Source organism: Gymnodraco acuticeps, unplaced genomic scaffold (assembly GCF_902827175.1).
Source record: "Gymnodraco acuticeps unplaced genomic scaffold, fGymAcu1.1, whole genome shotgun sequence".
Taxonomy (NCBI): Eukaryota; Metazoa; Chordata; class Actinopteri; order Perciformes; family Bathydraconidae; genus Gymnodraco; species Gymnodraco acuticeps.
The window spans coordinates 782,687-805,016 of NW_022991259.1; the positions used below are offsets into that span (position 1 = coordinate 782,687).

Genomic DNA, 22,330 nt, shown 5'->3' on the forward strand with positions numbered 1-22,330 from the left:
ATATAGACCGTTCGGCCACATGAGGACGACCGAATACGGCACTAAACGACTGCGGAAACGATAACGGGTCCCAAGGTGGATAGAACTGCATACGCAACGCTCTGGCGGGTCCAACGGCTCCGTGTGTACGCCCTATACGATCATTTTCTGATAATGATGAGGCAATAGCCCCGCCTCTCCCCACCTCTGCTGCTCACCCCCGCGTCAAAGTAAACTGCACACTGAATTCAGATTATTTATCTTTCTCTCGATACGCGAGTGAAGTCTAATCTGACAGGACGGAGACACCTCTCAAACTACTTAAACTAGTTATAAATATGTTTATTTTTACTGTCGGCCGGGTCACTCATTACTGGATCAGCTGCTGCATGAAACAGACACTGACGCTGTCCAAAGAGAGGGTGGAAAAAGAGAGGCTCCGTGTATTTTTATTATTATATTATATAGAGTCATTATTCATTTGTTTTAAAGCTCAATAAATAACAAAGAAGACCTTTGACCGGCACTTTTATAATTTTGTCGGAAGATTTAAACTTTAATACACGTTGACTGGCGAAAAACTGCCCGGTTCCCTCGGCCCCCCACCGCGGAAAATAAACAGAAGCGCAACCGTGACAACCATGCTTCTTCGCTGCTTTTGTGGAGGAAGTTACAGCGCCACGTACAGGCTCCTGCATATGTACTGCAGCTTCTCCAGCGGTTGGAGCTAAACGGAGCTGTCTCGTGTGGACAGACGCCTATCCGGTGAATATTGCGTGTGTGTGTGTGGACGGAAGCTTTTTTGCGTTTGCGTTAATCCTATGCGTTTAGCCGTTTTCGTCCTCGTGTGGCCGGGGCCTAAATGTATCCTGTTTGAGGGAATCTGTGTGCTGGACTGTTTGAATTCCAGTGAGAGCTTTCCTGAGTTACACAAGTAGTAAAACACAGAAGGCCAGTCTATGGGCTTAACCCTCCTCACATGGTAATGTCTAATTTAGAGCAGCAGTTCATTGCACAATGATGACCTCTGGTGTACAACTAGTGCAATGAAGGCAATCATAACCTTAATGGTGGAAAAAAAACCTCATTTTAATTAAAGAAAACCAGATGGTCTGAAACTAGGTCTTAAAAAAGCAGCGATAAGAAAAGGGACAGGCGTTTTTTCGGACTATCTGTGAATTCTGCTCGATGGTATTCTTGGATATTATTCCTCACAATTCAAGCTCTAGTTCTTCTGTGAGCGGATGAAGTGAGGAGGGATCTGAATAGCAAGCAGGCCATGAGAACATGTGGTCCAGTCAGTAGACAGGCCAACCTAATCTCCCCTCCTCCCCCTGTTGCCTCAACTCCCCTGCTCTCACAATGGCCTCATTCATCCTGCCTCTGCCATACTCTGCCTACATATTTTTCCTCTGCTAATTAGTATAGGCTTGTCAAATGTCTTCTCTCTACCTCTTTGTCTCTCCGTTTGCTCCATTCGTCATTGCTCTTTTTGCAATATTCTGCAATATTCTGCAATAGAGGACAAAAAAGTGAATCTGTGGATTATTCAGCCTGGTCGTTCAAACAGATAACTGCTGAAACGTGGATGTATGCGGAAGGTCCCCGAGGGAATTAAGTCACTGTTACTTTGCAGCCTGTGTGCTTTTAATAACTGAGTGTGTTTGCTTTGTCGGATCAGTTAATTAGATTCACGCAGTTCAGTTTCCCAGTAGTTAAGTGAAGGTCATTAAGGTCATCCACAAAACTCTGCTGAGACCAAAAAAGCTTTTTATTTCCTTCAGCGCAACAAAATAATAATATTTTATAGCATTAGATTGAATAATAAAGATTTGTGTATTTTCAGCGGGACCTATCACTCCAGGGATGAGAGCACAGACAGCGGCTTGAGTATGAGCAGTTACAGCGTCCCTCGCACTCCAGACGACTTCCTCAACAGTGTGGATGAGATGGACACAGGTGAGGCTGGAAACAAAAGGAACGGGGTGATCTGTAGTATTAGATCCTTTCGCAAAGACTAGCTGAACTTTTGCTGTTTGATGCCCTGTTTTTTTATTTCCCTCAAATTAGTTTAGTCAAACGCCACATTGTATTCATGTTGGCTGAATAGGATGGATATCCTGTTCCAACATCCAACATTTCAACCCAGTCTCATGGCATTTCGTGTTCACCAACACGATTTTTAATCTATTGATTCGTGTTCACCAACACGATTTCCCCCTTTTTTTCGTGTTGCACAGCACGATTTTAAAAGCAATGTATTTACAGATTTTACAGTGATATCTGCACTACTCATCGACTAAAAAACACCAGATTATCCTTGTTAATTACACAACATTGATTGGTTTAAATTGTGTGCAATGCTTTTGTATTTTTCCCCTTCGATTCGGAGAAACAAATATTTTTTCGGAGTAAAGGATAGCAGAAGACACTACACTACCCAGAATCCCCAGCTATCGTTTGGACTACACCATGTGCTCTGTTTGACAAACCCGTGATAGTCCTCAAGCTCTGTGATTGGAGAGTGTGCTCCGAGGGTTACGCAAAACTGGATTTGAACGGGTCCACCGTGTCCCCCCCTCCCCCACCCGTCCCCAGAACTACACATGCTGGCTATTCTGTTTCGCAACATGTTCTCTATCTATGGCACGTCTCTACTGGGAGTTGTAGTTTTAAAAGACGTTTCCGTATTTCCCATAATAAGAAGTTGCCAGTATTAAACTGTGTACATCCCTGGAGGTTTAGGGGATAGGAAACACTCAAATTTAAAACATATAATTAATAAATGGGTGAAAATTGCTTGTGCCCATAATGGGCAGCATTAATATATATACACACATGCCAGCTAAGGTCAGAAGAGCTTTATTTAACAGCTGGTCTTATGTTTGTGACCCCTGTTGTTAATTGATAACATTACATACATTACATTAATTGATAAGCCTGAAACATGCACTTGTCAAGGTTCAGAGGCACATTTTGCAAATATGGCAGTAGCCATCAATCAGCTTAAGATAAGATATACTTTATTGATCCCAAGTTGGAACATTTGCATTACATCAGCATGTGTAACAGTTGTAAATATGCAGTGGTGTTTATTTGTAAATCATTTAGTATAATCACACAAATTCTGTGTTTTATATTTAACAATTCTGTGTTCTTTATTTATTGATTGTTCAATACCTGACAAGGCCGGAGATGAAATATCTACATACATATTATAAGAGTATAATACATTATGTATAATATCAGTTAAAATAAGTGCTTCAACATAGTTAACATTGCTGGAGGTATGCACAAATATTGATAGATGTCTTGTAATGCACTATTGAGGAACCTGCAACCCAAGTTTTTCATTCAATGCATAACTACACCATAGTTGTGTAGGCCTTTATGATATGTCAATAAACCTTAGAAAATCTTGAAATGGATGTGCAAAATAGTCATTATATACAGTCTTTAATTAACTATTAGTAGAGAATAACGAGTAATTAATATACTTTATAGGGATCCTATTAATATCTTATAATAAAAATAATGAAATTCAATAACATGCTTTAACCACTAGGTGTCCCTTTATATCAGCTGTGCACCTTTATGGTGTAAATACAGCCTATCTACCAATTGGATCAAATATAAAAGTCAGCCGAATAAGTGTTGATACTGCAAGGAGACGTATTGTGTGAAAATAAATGTAAGATGTTGTTTAATGGCTGATATATTTATGATCCACGTCACGTTTTCAGTTCCTCATGTTTGTCTAGAAGTCATCAGGGCTCTATAAATACAGAACTACGGCAGATATGTAATATTTAATGCAGCCGAACCGTGTATTACAATGCCGTTATGTGATGACTTTCAAAGAGAAAAGCAAGCACACTCGGAATAAAGTTTTTATTTTATTTTTTTTAATGTTTTCGGTCTGTTTCCGGTATTTGTTAATGACGATGTGCTGTGAGATGTGAGACTGGAATTGCACAGGGGGAAATAACGTAGGCTATCTTTAGATGCGGATTTTGTTAAACTAATATGTTTGCGCTGTGGACCAACACTATACATTGACGGGGAAGGGGGTAGCAATAAAGATAACACCATTTAAACAGTTACACAACATAACAGAAATAATATCGATAGCAGCGTCCCTAGCAACCACCTTGGTAACAATGAAAACGTTCTATGGACGCAATTTCCTGAAGTAATCTTCGTAATAACTAGCAAACTAAAGATCATGTACATCCACTGCACACATAATCTTAAATAACAACTCATATTTCTCGCATCAAATGACATCAAAACAGATTTTAATGGCCAAACTAACTTTAAAATAGACATTTTCCACCGAGAATAAAACGAAGTTCGGCCATGTTTTTTTTTTTCTGCAGGGAGAAATTTGAAGATCACGTAACATAGACGCCAGCCATTGGAATGAATGGTGAAAAAAAACGGGGTTTGTCAAACAGAGCACATGGTGTAGTCCAAACGATAGCTGTGGATTCTGGGTAGTGTAGTGTCTTCTGCCATCCTTTACTCCGAAAAAATATTTGTTTCTCCGAATCGAAGGGGAAAAATACAAAAGCATTGCACACAATTTAAACCAATCAATGTTGTGTAATTAACAAGGATAATCTGCTGTTTTTTAGTCGATGAGTAGTGCAGATATCACTGTAAAATCAATCGACAGTAAGGGGAATACTTACTTCCGGGTGTACAATTCTCCATTATCCAATGAGAATGGACGCTCACATTGCCTTTAAGGGCAGCCGACACAAACGAATGCCGTGCTTCCATGAGCGTCATTTCCAGTAGAAATACATTGCTTTTAAAATCGTGCTGTGCAACACGAAAAAAAGGGGGAAATCGTGTTGGTGAACACGAATCAATAGATTAAAAATCGTGTTGGTGAACACGAAATGCCATGAGACTGGGTTGAACATTTACCTGTAACTCTAGTCTAGGCCTTCTGCATATAAAAAGCTGCTGATATGAACTTTTATTGACTCTAGTGCCATTAATAGTAGATTTTCTTTAAATAATCTAGCGATGATGACAGTGGCTTTTTACCAGCCTTGGCTAGTTGATATTTCACAAGTCTTTCTACTATATGTGTAACGTCATAGCTGTCTTCTCCCAAAACTCCTACTTTGCTTTATGTGAGTTTGAAGGACATATGCACAATTTCAAACTGACTAATATGCGATTAAAAATGGTAAAAAGTAAAGAACCTAAAGCCTACAGATTACTCAGTATTGCTGGCTACACAGTTCAATTACCTAGCTAGCTAGATAGAATATGCTACTGCCCGATGCTAGCTAGCAAGCTAGATGTGCTGTGCTCTGCTAATGTAAGCTCTAGTAGTATTACAAGTAGAAACATAACAATTTGAAAACATATATACTTTGGACCTATCCAGGTAACAAATATCATTAGGACACATTCCCTGGACACAATGATGAATTAGCCTTTCATAATTAGATTATGAAAAACTGAAACAACAACTATTTTAAGATATTTTTTCTTCTCACATCATAATCAGAGTCTGAAAAAAAGATTATAAGGGATGTGTTTCAGTTCTATCGTTACTGTAAAGCCCACCCAACACTCTCTAGCTTGCTTTTTCAAATTATTAAATGAAATATTTTCCTGTCCATTAGGGGATTCTCTTCCACCCTCCATGGCATCACAGCCCAGCCGCTTCCCCGACTACCTGGATGCCATCCCGGGTACAGACGTGGACCTGGGCACCCTGGAGAGTGAGAGCATGGCGGTGGAGGGCGAGGAGCTGATGCCCAGTCTCCAGGAGGCCCTGAGCTCTGACATCCTCAATGACATGGAGACAGTGCTGGCAGCTACCAAGATCGACAAGGAGAGCTTCCTCACGTGGTTATAGAAGATCACACACTCCTCTCCTGAACTGCTGCCTGCTCTGATCTGTGAAGGAGTCATAGATGCTTTTACAAGACATTTCAGCGAGCCTCTCTGAACTTCTGTCTCGGCGTGTAAAGCCAACCTATTTTGAGGCAGTATTGTTCTTTTCTTTTCACTGGTGTGTTACCTCTTTATTTTGTCTGTGTCTTCAAGGCTGGCCCATGAACAGACAATAACGCAAGGGTCCCCAAAATCATTCACAGATCTGTCAATGAATTTTGGGCATCTTTACCTTCCTCCTTGTCTCTCCCCCTCATGGCTGAGCTGGGCAGGTGCATGAACTCTTCTGCAAGAACTGCTGACATCAGTTATCACCTGGACTCTATGGTGCCTCTTTTCTTGCAATATAGCATGAAGCAGAACTACTTAACTGCGTTTGGGACTATTGCATCTAGCTTAAGTAGCTTTATTTTTGGCCTTGTACATTTTTATTCTTGTGTTTGTTTGTTTTTAACGAGCCTGAGAAACCAAAAATGATGTATTCGAAGCATATGGAACAATACTGATTTGGAGTAAAGGTAATGTTAGGCCCAGTTTGAGCATATTGGCTTGCTGTGGGGTGGGGGTGGGTGGGGGGGGGGGGGGGTTTGGAGCCTGGGGACCGGGGACCGACTACATTGCTGCTTGGCTGTGCCAGCAAGTCTAAGTTAAACCTTTGATAGATCAAGTGCCTTCAGTTGTATTCTTTAAGACGCGAGCAACACGAACAAATACTCAGTTTCTGTACCACAGCAATACACATTAGCTTGTATGAATTTACATCAGCAACACTTTCCTCTATCTAATGTTCAATAATCATAATTTTATTTTTGTTTTATAAACACATTATAAGGGGGATTTAGGGATTTATTTTGGTTTTTAAATCCTAACTTCTAAGTATCTCAGTCTTATCCAAGCCTAATTCATGATTCATTCTTTGTTTTATCTTTAGGTATTATTTTTATTTTTAGTTTACTACATATGTATAATAGCTTAGATCAAAATGGCATTTTGCTTGTTGTTTTTAATTTCTTTTATAGATTAATTAATACATTTTTAACAGGGTCTACTGTTATCACAGCACACCATGTCACAAAGTGGTGCCGAAGTCTGCCAAGACACAGAATGATTCAGTTTGGGTTGTTTTTTTAACCATTTCGCTGATTTTCATCCTGTCTCTGATTTACTATATACATATTAGTGTTATTGTGTATTTTTTGTTCACATGCAGCTTATAGTATCTCTATGAAAAAATTAACCAAAAAAAGTCAGATCTCTTGGCTAAAAAGAATCTAGAGCTCTTTGGTCAATTAAACCTTGTGACAAATACAGTATACGAGAGATAAAATGTGTGGTCTTCCTGAGGAGGGAGCGGGGCCCCTCTGTGCGACGCTGTGTGTTGAAATGAGGGGTTTATAGAAAACAGCTAGGAAAAGTTTAAGCAGGTTTCAGAGTCATGTTGAGGGGTAGTGTAGAAGGCCAGGGTTTGACTGATGGCGGTGAGTTACACGGATTGTTGATTTTTTTTTTTGGTGAAATAATTAAGAAACAATCAGTTATTATCTCAGTCGGGAATTTTTGTGGCAGATTCCAAAGATGTTTTTTTTGTAATGACGCAAACACTTGTTGCCTCCATTTTCACACAGTCCAGAAACGGTATGATTTGTCAATCAGCCTCTGTATGAACACACTGTATAAGCTAATGAGAAAATGATGTAGGTTGAAAGTGTTAATGGACATGTCTGAATAGGTCTAGCTGAGAGATTCATTTTTTTTTTTTTTTTTTTTTTTTTTTTTTTTTTTTACTTTTTAGGCAAGATGGTTGTTTTGAGTGACTAACCCAGACATTTAAAGATGAGGTTTAAAAACAGAGAAGCAAGTGATTCTTCTTGAAGCGCTCACATGTTTACATTTTCTCTAAGTAACTAGACATCACACCAACAATTATTCATTATCACAATATTTTTGATGTTTACATCATGGCTACATATTCGCATGACAGCAGTACGTTTTGAATGATCAGCCTGCCGTACATGCCCTGGGTTGAAGCCTTGGAGGGTGTCACACTGATTTTTGCCAACCAATGCTTAATTGAAAGCATTAACTTGATGAAACAATATTGATGTTGTTTTAGATCAGAGATCATGAACACTTTTTTTTTTAATCCTGTGTGAGAAGCCTCTTTTTAGTTTTGATTTTACTGATCATTAAATCATTTGTTGATGATGGATTAAAGACGGATAAACAGTGTTGGTGAGAACAATGCAACTAAAATGAGTGGTACACTACAGTGCTTGTATTGCACGGCTACAGAGTTTCATTTGGATGCAATGACACATTTTGTCACACAGACCTGATTTTATGCTTACTTAGTGTGTAATTGTCAGAGCATATTAGCTGTTGACTGTCATTGTAGCAGTAGAACTAATCAAACAAGTTAAAGGATTTTGTATTTAGAGTTTTCTAAATGCACATGAAATGAATTTATATTCAGTATGATCTGTTCATTTTTTTGATAGATATGTGCATGTGTTTTAGAAAAATAAATTCTGTTACATTATATCGTGCTTCATAATAATACTTTGAAATTGGCCTGAAATAAAGTATATACTTTGTGGTAATATTTTACTTGTGTGGTATTTCTTCTATTGATTACTGTGTGTGTGTGTGTGTGTGTGTTTGTATTTTCTAAAATGAGTTATATATGGAAGCTACCCAGCTACTGTTTAAGCTTTTGTTGTGCTCACTGTGATATCGTAAAACTGCTGTTTCTTATATTTTACATTACATTTTGTGACCTACAGTAGAATCAAAAAATAAACCTGCAAGTTCTCAATTGATTTTAAAACAGCCCCATTCATTATAAACATATTACTCATGTACTTAAGTATTTATGTTGTCTTTCGCTTTGACCATCATCGCAAATATGTTCTCGCACTATATTATGAAATTGTTTATGGCATACTACGTTATAACATTTTTTTATGACATTTTTAACGTGTGCAATTTTATAAAAAAGTGTCTAATGCATACATATTTAAACAAAACAAAAAGAAAGTTCTATACAACATTTATGTCCGACCTACTGTATGACTGATTATGAATTGTATGGTTTTTATATACTTTTTTCCCCCTACTTGATGGTAAACTATCTTATAGTTGTTTTATAGTACTAAACCAGATTTTCTTCTGAAATATTATAGTATTCTGTTTTTAATTGCTCTTTAATTGATATGCTATGGCTGTTTAATTACTTTTTAATCACATACTATGTGATAACTTTTTGTGACATGTTATGACTTTTTTTATGAAATACTATATCACGACTTTTTTTGTACTATACTATGATTTTTTGTATCACTTTCTCATGACAGACTGTACTATGATTTTTACAACATAATATTCGTTTTTAAAAATCTTTTTATGACTTACTCTGCAATACTTTTTAATGACATACTATAGAGTTTTTTATGTGTTATGACAAAACGCATATGTATGTATATAATCACATATATGACATGATTACTTTTTATGACATCCTAAAGTATGCGTTTTTATTAGATACTATGCTATGACTTTTTATATGAAATAATGCTATTACTTTTTATAACATACTATACTATAATTCTTTAGACATATTTAATCATAATTCTATGACGTACTTTACCATGTCTATTTTGACATACAATACTAGGATTTCCTCATGACATTTTATAGACACACAAACATTCAAAATCTTTTTTTAATGACACTATTGAGTTCATCTTCATGAATCTGTTTATGGAATACTATACTATGACTTCTTTAAGATCCATTTTATTTGTGTTTTTTGTATGACATACTATATTTTGATTTTGTATACATTTTAATCATATACTATGCTATAACTTTTTTATGGCATTTTATTTTTACAAACTTAACGACTTATTTAAGAAATATTTGATGGTTGTAACTTTTTTATGAAATAGTATACTATGACTTTTCTAAGATTCATATTACTATCACTTTTTTAAACAAACTTTACCTTTTCATTTATTAATCAACAACAAAACAGCTGTTAGAAAACTATTACTTTGATTGAAAAACTATATTTAAGAGACAGGCATCCCAAAAGGCAAAACGTGAACCAAATAAGCACATTTTATATATTTGTTTATTCAAATCAATTTGATTAATTACATGTATTATAATGTCTCATTACTATCCCAATACTTATTAAATATCACATGAAAAAATGAAGGGTTACATTACTTAAACTGCATCGAAAACTACCACAGATGAAAAAACATAAACAATAACTAAGAAAACATTTGTTGTGGCAAGGTTCTCCGTGTGCATGACTGAGCAAAACTTCTGAAGGTAAATAACGTCATGCTAAATAGTGGATGCAGATTTAGAAACTTAACTTGGAATACCAAGATGAACTTGAAAGCAACACAGCAATGTTTTTTTTCACAGTGTGAATTGATATGTTATCCTTTACCACAGCACTACGGCATGAATATGACAAACCATAAAAACAGTGACTGAATAGAAAAGTAGTTTCTTGATATACCAGGAATACAATATGCAGGAGTACTAAGGACAGAACACAAATTCCTTTCACAGTTATTACCATACAAAACAATACAGTATACTTGGATAACAAATAATATGAGTTTATAAAATTCCATTTAAACATTATTTACAAATGTTCCCCCTAACACCCATAATCTCTATACTCTGAGCTATGGGTTGATAGCAATCTGTGACCCAAATTCACGAGTGACTGCCCAGAATCTCATCCAAATTTATATCTTTCATCCAATCATCATTGCCAGAGCCAGACTTGAGCAGAGAGTCTATGAAGTCTGAGTCTGTGTTGATCCCTGGAACTGTGTTGTCTCCCTCAGGGAGGAAGTCAAAGGTCAGACGGTTGGCCCGGTTATTCTGGTAGCTGCTAGAGCCGGGCTCTGCAAAGTTCCCTGCTGGTACCCTCTGTTCAGGAGAGGCCTGGTTCAGGGTCCCCATTGTTGATGGAGATCCCATCATCGGCTGGTTTGGTCTTGGAACTGTGTCTCTTAGCGAAGGGTTTAAGAGGGAGCATCCCAATGTCTGGTGCTACCTGGTTTTGAGGGCCGATGTGCCTCTGTTGGTAGGGGTGGGTTGGCATGTCCAGCTGCCCACCCTGAGACTGGAGGGGATTGGGTAACCGTCTAACAAGTCCAGTTGTCACTTGCTTGTTGGCTGAGCCCCAGCCCATGTTAACATTTTTCATCAAGCCTCCGAGGGCCTGTCCTGGGACCCCTGAGGAATGCAGGTCAGCTGTTCTCGGCTGCTGTACACCTGCTACATTGTTCATCCCAAAAGAATTTCCGTGTGTGCTTGGCCCCAAGAACCTAGCTTTATTTTGATTGAGTCCAATTCGATTCTGATTGTTATGCTGCTGGAATTGACCAATACAGGGATTCGGACGAAGGTCAGTCCCGATACCAAACCTGCGGTCCGATGGTGGCTGACTCATCTTCGGGCCGGGCCCATTTGGGAGGTGACAGGACATAGACTGTAGGTCATTCTCAGGCCCATTGCTGGAAGACTGGGAGGAGTTTTGACCTAGAAAGATATCAAGAAAAACTGATTATAATTATGGCTGCTTATTTTTAATTCAAGCCCTTCCCACTAATGAAAACTGCACATTACCTGTGAAGAGGTTTCCTTGCTGAACTCCCACCATACTTCTTGACTGCTTGTAATCAGGTGGCGGTCTTGTAAGATGACGATTAAACTGATCATGTGCATTGTCCTTATCCTGAAAAAGGAAAGACAAAGTTGTGAATACTTATTATGTGATTAATCAATTCTGCCGAATTCTCTCAAAGTCTGAAGTGCTTATTAATTAGTCAAAGCAGTGTGATGTAAGTGGCCTCTTACTGAATTGCTAATAGTGAGCTGTTGTTGAGTAAGCTGTCTCTGCATGGCCTGAGTTTTGGCAGGGCCTTTTAGCTGGTTAATGGGCACCGGGGGCCGTGGCTGCGTCTGGGCTGACATGACTCCTAAACTTCCATTGGTGGGCAGCCTCGGACCAGGAGGAACCCCCTAAAAGAAAAGAACACACATTGTTTTAAAATTAGGGTGAATACACGTACTTCTTTATATATGTATTTTTGCCTGGTAATTGGAGCCAAGTACTATGAAATCTGTTGTGGGAAAACACAAAAACCAAAACATAGTAATACTACGAGTTGTCCACTAGAGGGCAAAACTCTACAAGACATCTTAGACCAGTGTCAAAGATGCTATTCAACCTCCAGAATGTGGTCAAGGCTACTCCCTCTGCAGATGAAAAAGGGAGACTTTGGAGAGAGGCTTTTTTTGGAAGGGGGAGTATGAGCCCTCCTCAAGGCCTGCTTCTCCCTTGATAATTGTGTCTAAAGAGAGTGGAAAGAATCCCTGAGACAGCAAGAAATGTGTGCCAATGGGGAGTTAAGCGCCAGCACCATGACTACCTCCATTTAATAAGCTCTCCTTTTCTGATCACTGTGTTGTGTTTGGCACGGAGGCATTCCATCCACTAGAAATCCATTTGGCAACTGACACGATCACACTGATTAAAATGTTGTAGTCCGCAGCACTCAAATAAAATTGAGAACTAGTGTTTTGTTTGAAGTCTTTTCCTGAACATATGCTATTGCAGATAAGCTTTCACCATTGCTCTGGTTGAGATGTTATATGTCCTTGTAATGTATATTTTCGTAGCTTTTTTAGGCAGCTGTACGCACCATCCCTGCACTGCAAGTAAAACCTATCCTTCTTGTGGACACAAGGACACTCATAACGCTCAAGCTTCACCCAAGTGCAAGCATTTGTCATGAAGGAGGTTAATGTGCACCAAATCCAAGTCAACACACCCTGTGTATACAATGTCAGTCATTGTGTTGACTTAAAATGTTTCCCAGGGTGAAATGGATTAGAAATGTAACAGTGCATTTAGCAGGAGCTATTACTTAGAAGAACGATTATTTGCAGAGTGAATCCCTACAGGGAGGTGACTCTGTAGTCCCAGGGAGGAAAACAGAAAAAAAGAGAGGGAAGTAAGTGTATATGTGCGTGTACGTGTGAAGGGAAGTTGAAACTCATCAGGAGTCACAAGCCATTTCACATGAGCTAATATTCGCCTTCTCGTCGAGTTTCAACCCACACAGCAAACCGAGCATGGCAATGAGGTTACACAGGGACTAAAACATCAAAACAGTGGTTTCTCCTGTTACTGGCTTTGATTCACTGTATCCAGTTATGGAGACTATGAGAAATGGTGAGTATCACACACATTTCCCCCGCAGAGTTACAATAGAGGGAGTTTATTCCATCTTTGTTGTGAGAAAAACCCAATGAGGGGTGTTTTAGCGTGTACAATACTCTCTGTCATCCCGATGTGTCATAAAGCTGTTTTCCATGTTTTTTCCCCCCTCTCGTTCTTCACAAGCTTGTTGTTAATGAATACCACATGTGGCTCCAGCCTCATGGAAGGAGCGGAGTGATATAGTCTCCCATCCTGCGGCAGTGCAGGCAGCTGACAGTGATCCAGGCCCAGCCTTGACGGCTCTCACACTGCACTTCCTCCAGCCTGGACTCAGGACGCTGTCCCTGGGGACCGCCTCGGCATCTGGACTTGGCCGCGGTTCCCTTTCCCAGGAAACAAGCACTCCCTTCACAGCACTGCCGGAGTGACCTGGTAGGCTAAACCCCCTTGGCCCCACTCTTATCCTAACTGAGGGATGTGGTGCCACAAGATTATCAACAAAAGCTGAGGAGTCATTATTTACTGCGAGCAATCCTTTTTTTAAATTGTAATTTGGGGTTCTGTGTTGTGAGTAAGGAAAGCACTCTATTCTGCAGAAAAGGAAAGTGCATACTCTTGTGCAGCCTTACAGGGGAATCTGTATTAGCTGAAGCTATTCACTGACTGGATGATGAAATTGCTGCCAAATGCCTGTCTTCACAGAAGTAGAAGTCACTCTGGATACAATTCTGTAGAATGTTGGAAATGTGTATGAATCTATCAAGACAAGTATACACAGTGTACAGCTTTAACGGCACTGAAAGTTAAATATGGAAAAAGGTAAACCTCTTATTAGGTCTCGCATTGATCAGAATAAATATATTATTACAATTATTCAAGTAATTAGATAACATATTATGCATACATATATTATGGAAGCCGTTCCATATAACAGGTCTAATCCCCATTGTAAAAATGTAAATTACAAAATAATTTTTGGTGAAAAGGGGTAAGTAGCTCAAACTAAAAAAGGGCTAAAAACCTCCATTTATGCTAGAAAACAAAGACTGTTTTTAATATTCCCTTAAATGGACAGCTGTATTGCAATCAATCACCTACAAGTCCATACAGATTTTTGAAATGTTTTGAGTAAACCAATATGTTTCTGATTTTATTTCAGACATTATAAATACCAAATAACTGTGAAGAATTTCACAACGCCAGGATTGTTGTCGCTGCCATGTCATGGAACCCAAAAAAGTTGTCTTTCTTTAGATTAAACGCACAACACAGCTATACTGATGTGACTAGCTAAATTGTGTCCTTGAAATAGCATTGCCAACCAAACACAGTAACTCAGGTTTCATAATGCATTAGTGTCCTCTACTGTAAGCTGCCAGAGAATGTATTCATACTTTTTGTGTGTGTGTGTGTGTGTGTGTATGTGTATGTGTATATGTGTGTGTGTGTGTGTGTGTGTGTGTGTGTGTGTGTGTGTGTGTGTGTGTGACCTCACAGCTAGAAAGTTGCAGAGTGGTGTATTTGAATTTTGACATGTTTGACTCAGCAACCGATTATTAAACAGCAGTAGCTTCAAACAAGCACCAAAGCCCACATCTCTGGCTGGTTTTTAAAAAAGAATGTCCTCAGCTTCACAGAGTGAGAGGGAGCCCACTGCTAGTTGCTAGCGTTACACAGGGGATTCAAGGCACTCTTTCAGGACCTTTATTTCTCTGGCATTACTAATTCAATTCACTGTGGGAAGAGACTCCACTCTTCGCTCCTCTCAGTGAGCTGTCCCTTCCTCATTACCTAGACTTTTAACCCTGTCCATGCCGACTGCAAAAGACACACACAATCAGCTTTTTTTAAAGACTTGTTCTAAGATTATAAGAGGGCTCTTCTTCACAATTCCTATGCTATATCCCTAGGTTTATTATTTATTCAAACAAACTGAGCTTTTACTTTCAGGAAATGTACGCTTTGAAAAAGTTCACTTTTTTAATAATTTATCAAAATCAATTTAAAGCTTTTCAATTCATATCCAGCTCTTCTACGTCTCTGAAAAGGTTAACTATGAAATGCTGTTTTCTTTAATGCTTATCACTTGTTTATTAAACATGTTATATTAGGTTAAAAAGCACAAACATATTACCACTGATACATTATTATTTCATCCCTATTGCTAATACTCATATTGATGCTTATGCAAATTCTGACGTGTGTATGGTGTATATACAAAATAATCCCCCTTTGCTTTGATTTTTCACACATGGATAGAAAACTTGTGATAATGTAGATTTTTAAAAAGGGACATGTGTTTTGTTGAGAGTGTAAGTGGCTCTCTGACACCGTAGTGGTAAAACCGGCTCTGTTTTAACCGTGTGTGATGATGTGTTTGCCTTCCTACCTTGTTTACTTCCATGTCTGAATAACTCCCTTCTTCTCCCCCTCCTCCCAGTCACTCAAGCACTTCCCTTGATCTGTAAAGGTTATGAGAGCTCTCTCGTGTGGCTCGCATTATCATTTCACACAAAGACAGCCGCAGATACTGTTAGAGCAAAAAGGAAAGAGGGGACGGTCTAAATCTACCCAATCATAACAAATCAGTGGCTCAACCTCCGGCACTAGGCTAAGCAGATTACTGTCATTTTCCACCACTTGTCCCTTGTAGCTAACAACCTCCAATTAGCAAATCCCGCTGTGCATATCTGTGCACTGATGGGGAGCCACCATGACAAGCAGAGAAATTAGAAGTCCTGCATGTTAATCTACCATGCTCTGGCAATCTGTGTCATCGTCAAAACACTTTGAGGGGAAATACATATTCAAGGGAGTCACAACAGCAAAGGCACAGTCAAGCAGCTAGAACAATGAAAATAAAATCCCAAAACAAACAGCGATGCATTGTTACTGTTCAGACAGCAGGTTGGCTGCTGCGGGGAAACTGAGGGAACCGATTGATGAGGGAACAAAGTGAGCTTGACTGCACTGCATCATGTTACTATACCTTCAGTAAACAAGTGATACTATTTACTTGGTATATAGGGCGTAACAAAATCACACAACCCAGTTAGAAATAAAACCAGACAGGACATTTGTAATTATTCAAAATGTACCTTTAAGTCATTGCACTGTATTAGGACACTTAAGATTTTGGTTACTGCCATTAATGTACCTAATAACTTAACTACACTACCTCTGTTGTATTTTATTATACAGCGTGATGGTGGCACATGTATTCCGAAATCCTTGCGACTCTAATGCCATATATATGATAAACTCATATATAAAGTTAGATGTAAAGTAAGTCTTTAGAAGGCTTTGCAGCTTAAATTCAGGGACTGTAATATGTATAATACATTTGAATGTCATGCTCCTCTTTAGTTTTGGGCATGGTAAAAATTGCTCAGTCAACATTTGGAGATGTTCACCTGAGAGCAAGAGTGTAATTGTCTTACCTGTCGCTGTTGTGCTAGTTTGAACGGCAGCCCTGAGGGAACCGGCTTGGGCGGCAGGCAGAGAGTCCCTGACGTGGAGATCTGCTGGTTCTGAAAGTGGAGGGATGGATGGGGCTGATTCTGGACGGTTGACAGCGACTGTTGCGGCTGTGCCTTGTTCACAGAGTTCCCCATAATGGGCATCGGTTGGCTGGCAGAATGGGGTGCTTTAGGGCTGAAGTGCAAGGTGGGTTTGGTGCTGAGAATCTTCATGTCCAAATGATGGGAGCCGTTGTGGCCATTTGACTTGAAGAGGCAGTTGTTGATCCCTTTACTTTGAGGGCCAATCCTCTGCTGGTTGAGCTGGGCCGGGCTGGAGACCTTGTCCTGGGGGAAGGCGCTGGTGGAGGAGTTGGTACTCATGGCGGGAGCCCAGTTGGTCAATCCTGCGGGTGGTGTTTGATGGTGGTGATGGAGCAGAGTGCTTGGCTGTTGCTGGTTTGCTGCCATCTGCTTCAGCTGCTCTGCGTGGGATATCTCTGGCCAGCAGGGCAGAGCTCTAGGGTGTCCTGCCTGATTGTTAGCTTTCTGCGACGAGGTGGTAGTAGGGGTGTTGGTCAACGTGAAAGAGGGTCCCGCTGAGGCTGGTCGAAGCTGTGGCGAGCCACCGTGAATTGGGCCAAAGTCTGGGGAGTGCTCCATCTTTATGGGCCTATCCAATGGGGGACACAGATTCCTGGCTGTTCCTGCCGAGCTCGGCCGACCAAGGTCCAAACCGAATGTATCATCCTGCTTCAGCATCTTCTCAAACTCCAGGTCATTCAACGTTGGAACTGTCTTTGTCAGCTCGTCAAAAAGATCCTGGAGGTCTGGGTCAATCTGACCACCGCCTTCATCTTTGAAGTCAAAGATCATCTCTGCGTTTGACTGGCCACAAGACTGCACCTCAATGGGCTCTTTTTTCATTTCTTTCAGGGTCATGTTGAATATGTCTGACCCCACTCCATGGGGCATCATGTAATTCTTCCTCTGCATGCCCATGGTTGAGGAGCCTTGCAGGGAATGAGACTGGGTTAAGTTATGGTTACAGGGTCCATGTCCCAGGCCACCCGTATCCATACGGACTCGCTTAAAGTCAGATCCAGAGAAACCACACGAGAGTCCATTCTGCTTTGATGCGTGTCCTGGTGCATGGCCCTCAATCTTCCTGCGCAAAGATCCTTGAAGCTGAAAGACATAAAAGAATGGATATTTAAAAACACTTCAGAAAAACTTGATACCTCATATCCATTACATTAATATATTATTTACAGGGTAAGTGTTTTTCTAAAAAATATCTCAACGGTAATGGAGTCTGAATTTCAATAGAAGACTTACCCACAAGAAAACATGTTCCTAACAAGGTTTTTAATTTCTCCACTTTATTCAAAAGCTGTCTAGTGAGCCAATTTGAATTGTGGTGATAGAGTGGATGCATTACATTCGACATCCAGTATCACCATGTAAATTCATTCAATTTCACAATTTGCTCCCAGGCCTAAAGATGCTGCATACTAGGCCAGCTTGGGACATTTAGGAAGATTACTTTTATTAATAGACAGTGTTTTTTTATGTGGAATACATTTTGATTTTAAAACAGTGATGTCTAAAATGCTTTATTCTGACATAAATCACAGACTCGTGTTACATTGTAAACATCAGATTATTCAAATAATACTTTACATTTAATATATAGTTGTATTGAAACACTTTCCATGCATGGATGAGGTAAAGTGTTTTTGATAGAATGTAGATGGTGTGCAGAGGATGGGCTGTAAAGATAACTAGGAATCTAATACAGTCGACAGACTGCAGAGAGAAGAATAGGGTCTTTGTTTCCCTCATTTGCATACATCATTTTTTTTCTTCCATTGTGCTTCGTTAGATAGCGGAGTTTCTCCTTTGTGGCTGAGATTCTGCTTAACATGCTGCTGCAGAAACCTGACTTCCTTTTGTCCTATCTGGTTGTCTTCATTTAAGGTAATGAGCATATCCACATGACTCAAAGCTGTAACCACTCACTAACATCTCCAAAGAACTGAAGCATTAAACACACGTAACAAAATGTGCATGTTATTATATGAAAAATAGATTATTTATATATTGAGGAGCAGATATGATTGTCATGTCAACAAAACAAAGGAGGTTTTTCCTCCGCGCGAGACCGCGAGTCTATAAGTCCTTAGAAATGTTCTCGCTGGTAGTAATTACAGGCACAGGGTTGTGTACATATAGAAAAGGCTGATTATCTGACTATCTTTTAACGTAGCGCCTGCATGGAAACTAAAAGGCTTGGATTGCACACCAACCTGAGCACAGACAGGAGGAGTGTGTTGCATATTTCACAGTGGGAACACATTTGAGTCATTTCCACCTGCTGGCACACATTACATTAAGATGATTCATAGCCTGAGGGTTTGGAGTGTATCCTGCAGTTCACTACATTTCCACTCGGTTTGTGTCTGTATTACTGCTGCTAATGCTCCGAACAATTGTTCAGAGATATATCTTCACATTTGAATCCAAACACATCTGTGATTCACCAAGCCTCCTTTATTGAAGCTAATAAGTGTGTATGCTTTTCCACATATCGAATGGATGTGGATGATTATGATTATGTTGATGGTGGTGTTGTACTGAGAGTGGGAGGGATACTAAAATGATCAATTATATTCAGAGCATCACAGCAGTGGCTTTGCATTTAGCACGGTAAGTAGAAGCTGTTGTACTTCACATTAGTGCAGAACATGTTCTAAAGCATTACCTTGAGTTACTGTTTTTTTCTGCATGCACTTAAATACGATGAATGGTAACCTGGAAATATATCTAGATTTTTGCACTTGGTACTTGCTGGAGCTTTACAACAACATGTGTGACGGTAGAAGAAAAAGATGACGTTCATGGAAGAAAAAAAGAGAGCTGGAGTGTGTGAATAATGTCAAAGTCAAGCAAGGGTGACCAACGCGTTTCCTTTTTTTTTTGTCAACTACAGAATATTTTGCCCCTGTAGTACTGCAGCTGGAGGGAGAACCCAGTTTCAAAACTCTAGTTGATGGTGCATTAAAGGTCCCTCGACCAAATAATCTTAATTACATGTTACTCTTAAAATAGTCCCTTTTTTTACAACTGTATTATAATATGTAGAGAATTACTTTTTACCAAACAAAACAAAGTTGACAAATAATTTGTTATAAATCACCTTACTCAAGACTTTGACCTAACAAATACTGAAATGCATGGAAATACATTGTTTTCCATGTATACTTTATCGATTAACTATTAATAAAAAATGCACAATATTTCATTTTGATCCAACCCTATTTGAAACACATAGGTCCATATCAGTAACATTATATGTTATCAATGGGCTAACAAATAAATAAAAGGATATGTTTATTTTAGTGTAGTGTTACCCTGTCTTTGACATTCTTTTCATATAAGCTTAGTTAGCATTTGTTTATGAAAAATTAAGTGGACAATGCATTACTTGCAGAGAAGCAACTTGTATTTTGATTTTAAAAGTGCTCTGCCACTAAAGTTTGCCTCAGTCGAAAAAAGTTCTTACAAGAGACTCAAAAGAAAGAAATCTTGTCAGATGATGTAATGACTGGATAGACGATGCCAAGCTTATACGGAGTATTAAAGAGACACATACAATTTTAACTTGGAGATGGTCCACGATTTCATTACAAAAGGTCTCGTTCTCTAGCTCCTTTTCACCATTTTCACTGAGATCCAGACCATTAAACATTGTGCGTCTCTATAGGCTACTGGACATCTGTTTTCCTCCAAATGCAGATGAAAACAGGCCCTCCAGTGTGTGCAGCTCATGCACACACTCTCCCCTACCAGAGGGCTCTTTCTGTGGAAGACAGACAGGAGCACTCCTCATGGTTCAAGGCACTGTCTGAGAAAACACATCATGAATTATGCAGAGGATAGTAGATAGTTGCAAAAAGCCATTGAGAGGCTGGGTTGCCTCACTACTGCCTGTGTGCCATAAAAACGGACTCAAGTCAAGAGCAGTTCTTCGTTGAAATTCAAAAGCTTTTAAAGGAGTGAAATCATGGTTTTATCAAGGTTAGATCAATGTCATGTGTGTAAACTTCATTTGGGTACCAAAAAACATATACTTTTTAGATTTAAATTATTTCTCAAATAAAGGACCATCCTGATCACGTAGCACTCAGAAGCAGTGGCCTCTTAGCTGGCCTGAAATCCTCTTGACAGATCTCCATGTGATCTGAAAATAGATTTTCTGATTAACATTTAATGAGCTTAGAAGCTCTGAATCACTTTGAAAGTGACTCCTGCTACATGAGAGGTTTAAACATATGTGTTATATACTAATATTCTTAGAGATGGAGGAATTACTGCTGGTTTTCTGGGCTGTTAATACGCAACTTCCCTACTATCGGGGTTCAATTTGCAGTAAGCAGAACTTTCATTCAAATATGTTTTTATTATTACAAAACCAAAGCCAACAAAATAATCTCACAGCTACAAGAAAGAGAAAAATAACACAGTGTTTTACAGATTTGAACGAGGTGCAACTTTTTTTGGAATCCATCCAAACCGTGTGCTTTTTTACTGTGGACAATTTCCGAGAAAATAAGCTTCATAAAACCAGAATGGATTTCACTTTTGAGCATAACCATTTGGATACTGCTTATCAATGCTCTTTGACTGTGGCAGTGAGGAACCTGACCTTGGCCCTGTCAACAAAGGCTATCTATTCCTGGGAGCTGGAGGGCTGCTAGCTTGTGTCAAGCTGAGCAGTGTGGTGATGCTGAGCACTGTCGATGGGGCTCCGGGTGAGCCATCACAGGGACGCAACACCAGGCCTCCTGGTACCATCTGTCAGTCCGGTGGCACAGTCCTCCGAGCTTAGCATACTTGAAGGGTATAGGTTTACAAGTGTTCGAAGGTTTTGTGTTTGAGTGTGACTCACCAAAAGAACGAGCTCAACAGCCTTTAATCTATTCACCAGAGCTCTGAAACATGTTGCAATTCGCTCCAGCGAGAGTTAGAAACCCTCCTCTAGGCATTTGACATGGAAAAAACAGCCCCCAAAAATAAAAGGAATAAATACGACTATTGTGTTCCTAGGGAGACATAATATTGATGTGGTTCTGCAGGTTGTATACTGTTGCGAGAGGGGATTTCAGCTCTTTATTGCCAGATAAGAAACAAGAGCCCTCAGACCAGTGCCAATGATCGGCTGCCGTACAACAGTCAGCTATCTGCTTGCAGAATGCTGAGAAAGTGTAAAGGGCTCATTTTAATTAAAGGGTCTCTACTAGCCGTCTTAAGCTGTGAGCGATTATATTATATCCAGAGAAATTGAATTAAAACATCCTGGATAACTTGAAATGTTTAATTATGTGAAGGGAGGTAAGGCAGCTGAGGCTGTGATACAGTATGTTCATTCACAAGGCAATGTATAGTTCCAGTTTAATCAGGTCAGGGGGGCTGACAGATTCTGCTTAGTCTTTCCTGTATCCCTTATTATTGCTTCTGAATCTCCGTTTGTTACAAAGTCATGGCTTTAATTCAGCACATTTCAGGTAAGAGAGAGATGTTCACATGTATTTCTACTACGAAACAACAAGAATAATCAAGATTAGATGCTATACAAACAGCATTCTAGTTCTAGTTCAAACAGAGCTTTCATGTTTTTTGCCTTGAAGTTATAATATACAGACTATATTTG

General features: G+C 39.4%; 2 protein-coding genes across 3 annotated transcripts in view; one reads left to right on the forward strand and one right to left on the reverse strand.

The window, feature by feature from the left end:
* The window catches only part of yap1 (Yes1 associated transcriptional regulator), a 29,037-nt gene extending 20,529 nt beyond the window's left edge, over positions 1–8,508 (forward strand). For both annotated transcript variants that reach the window (XM_034239797.1, XM_034239796.1), the window contains 2 exons: positions 1,826–1,938; positions 5,628–8,508. In XM_034239797.1, coding sequence (XP_034095688.1) covers positions 1,826–1,938; positions 5,628–5,863 — 349 coding nt within the window. In that variant the 3' untranslated portion in view covers positions 5,864–8,508. The remainder of the gene's footprint in view (positions 1–1,825; positions 1,939–5,627) is intronic.
* Positions 8,509–10,015: 1,507 nt separating this feature from the next.
* zmp:0000001236 (mastermind-like protein 2) lies at positions 10,016–17,805 on the reverse strand (the record flags this gene model as incomplete). The annotated part of the gene is given in 5 exon segments (XM_034239781.1): positions 10,016–10,956; positions 10,958–11,472; positions 11,560–11,668; positions 11,791–11,955; positions 16,600–17,805. Coding segments are annotated over 5 exon segments (2,313 nt in total), but the record flags the coding sequence as incomplete, so codon positions are not given.
* Positions 17,806–22,330: the final 4,525 nt, after the last annotated feature.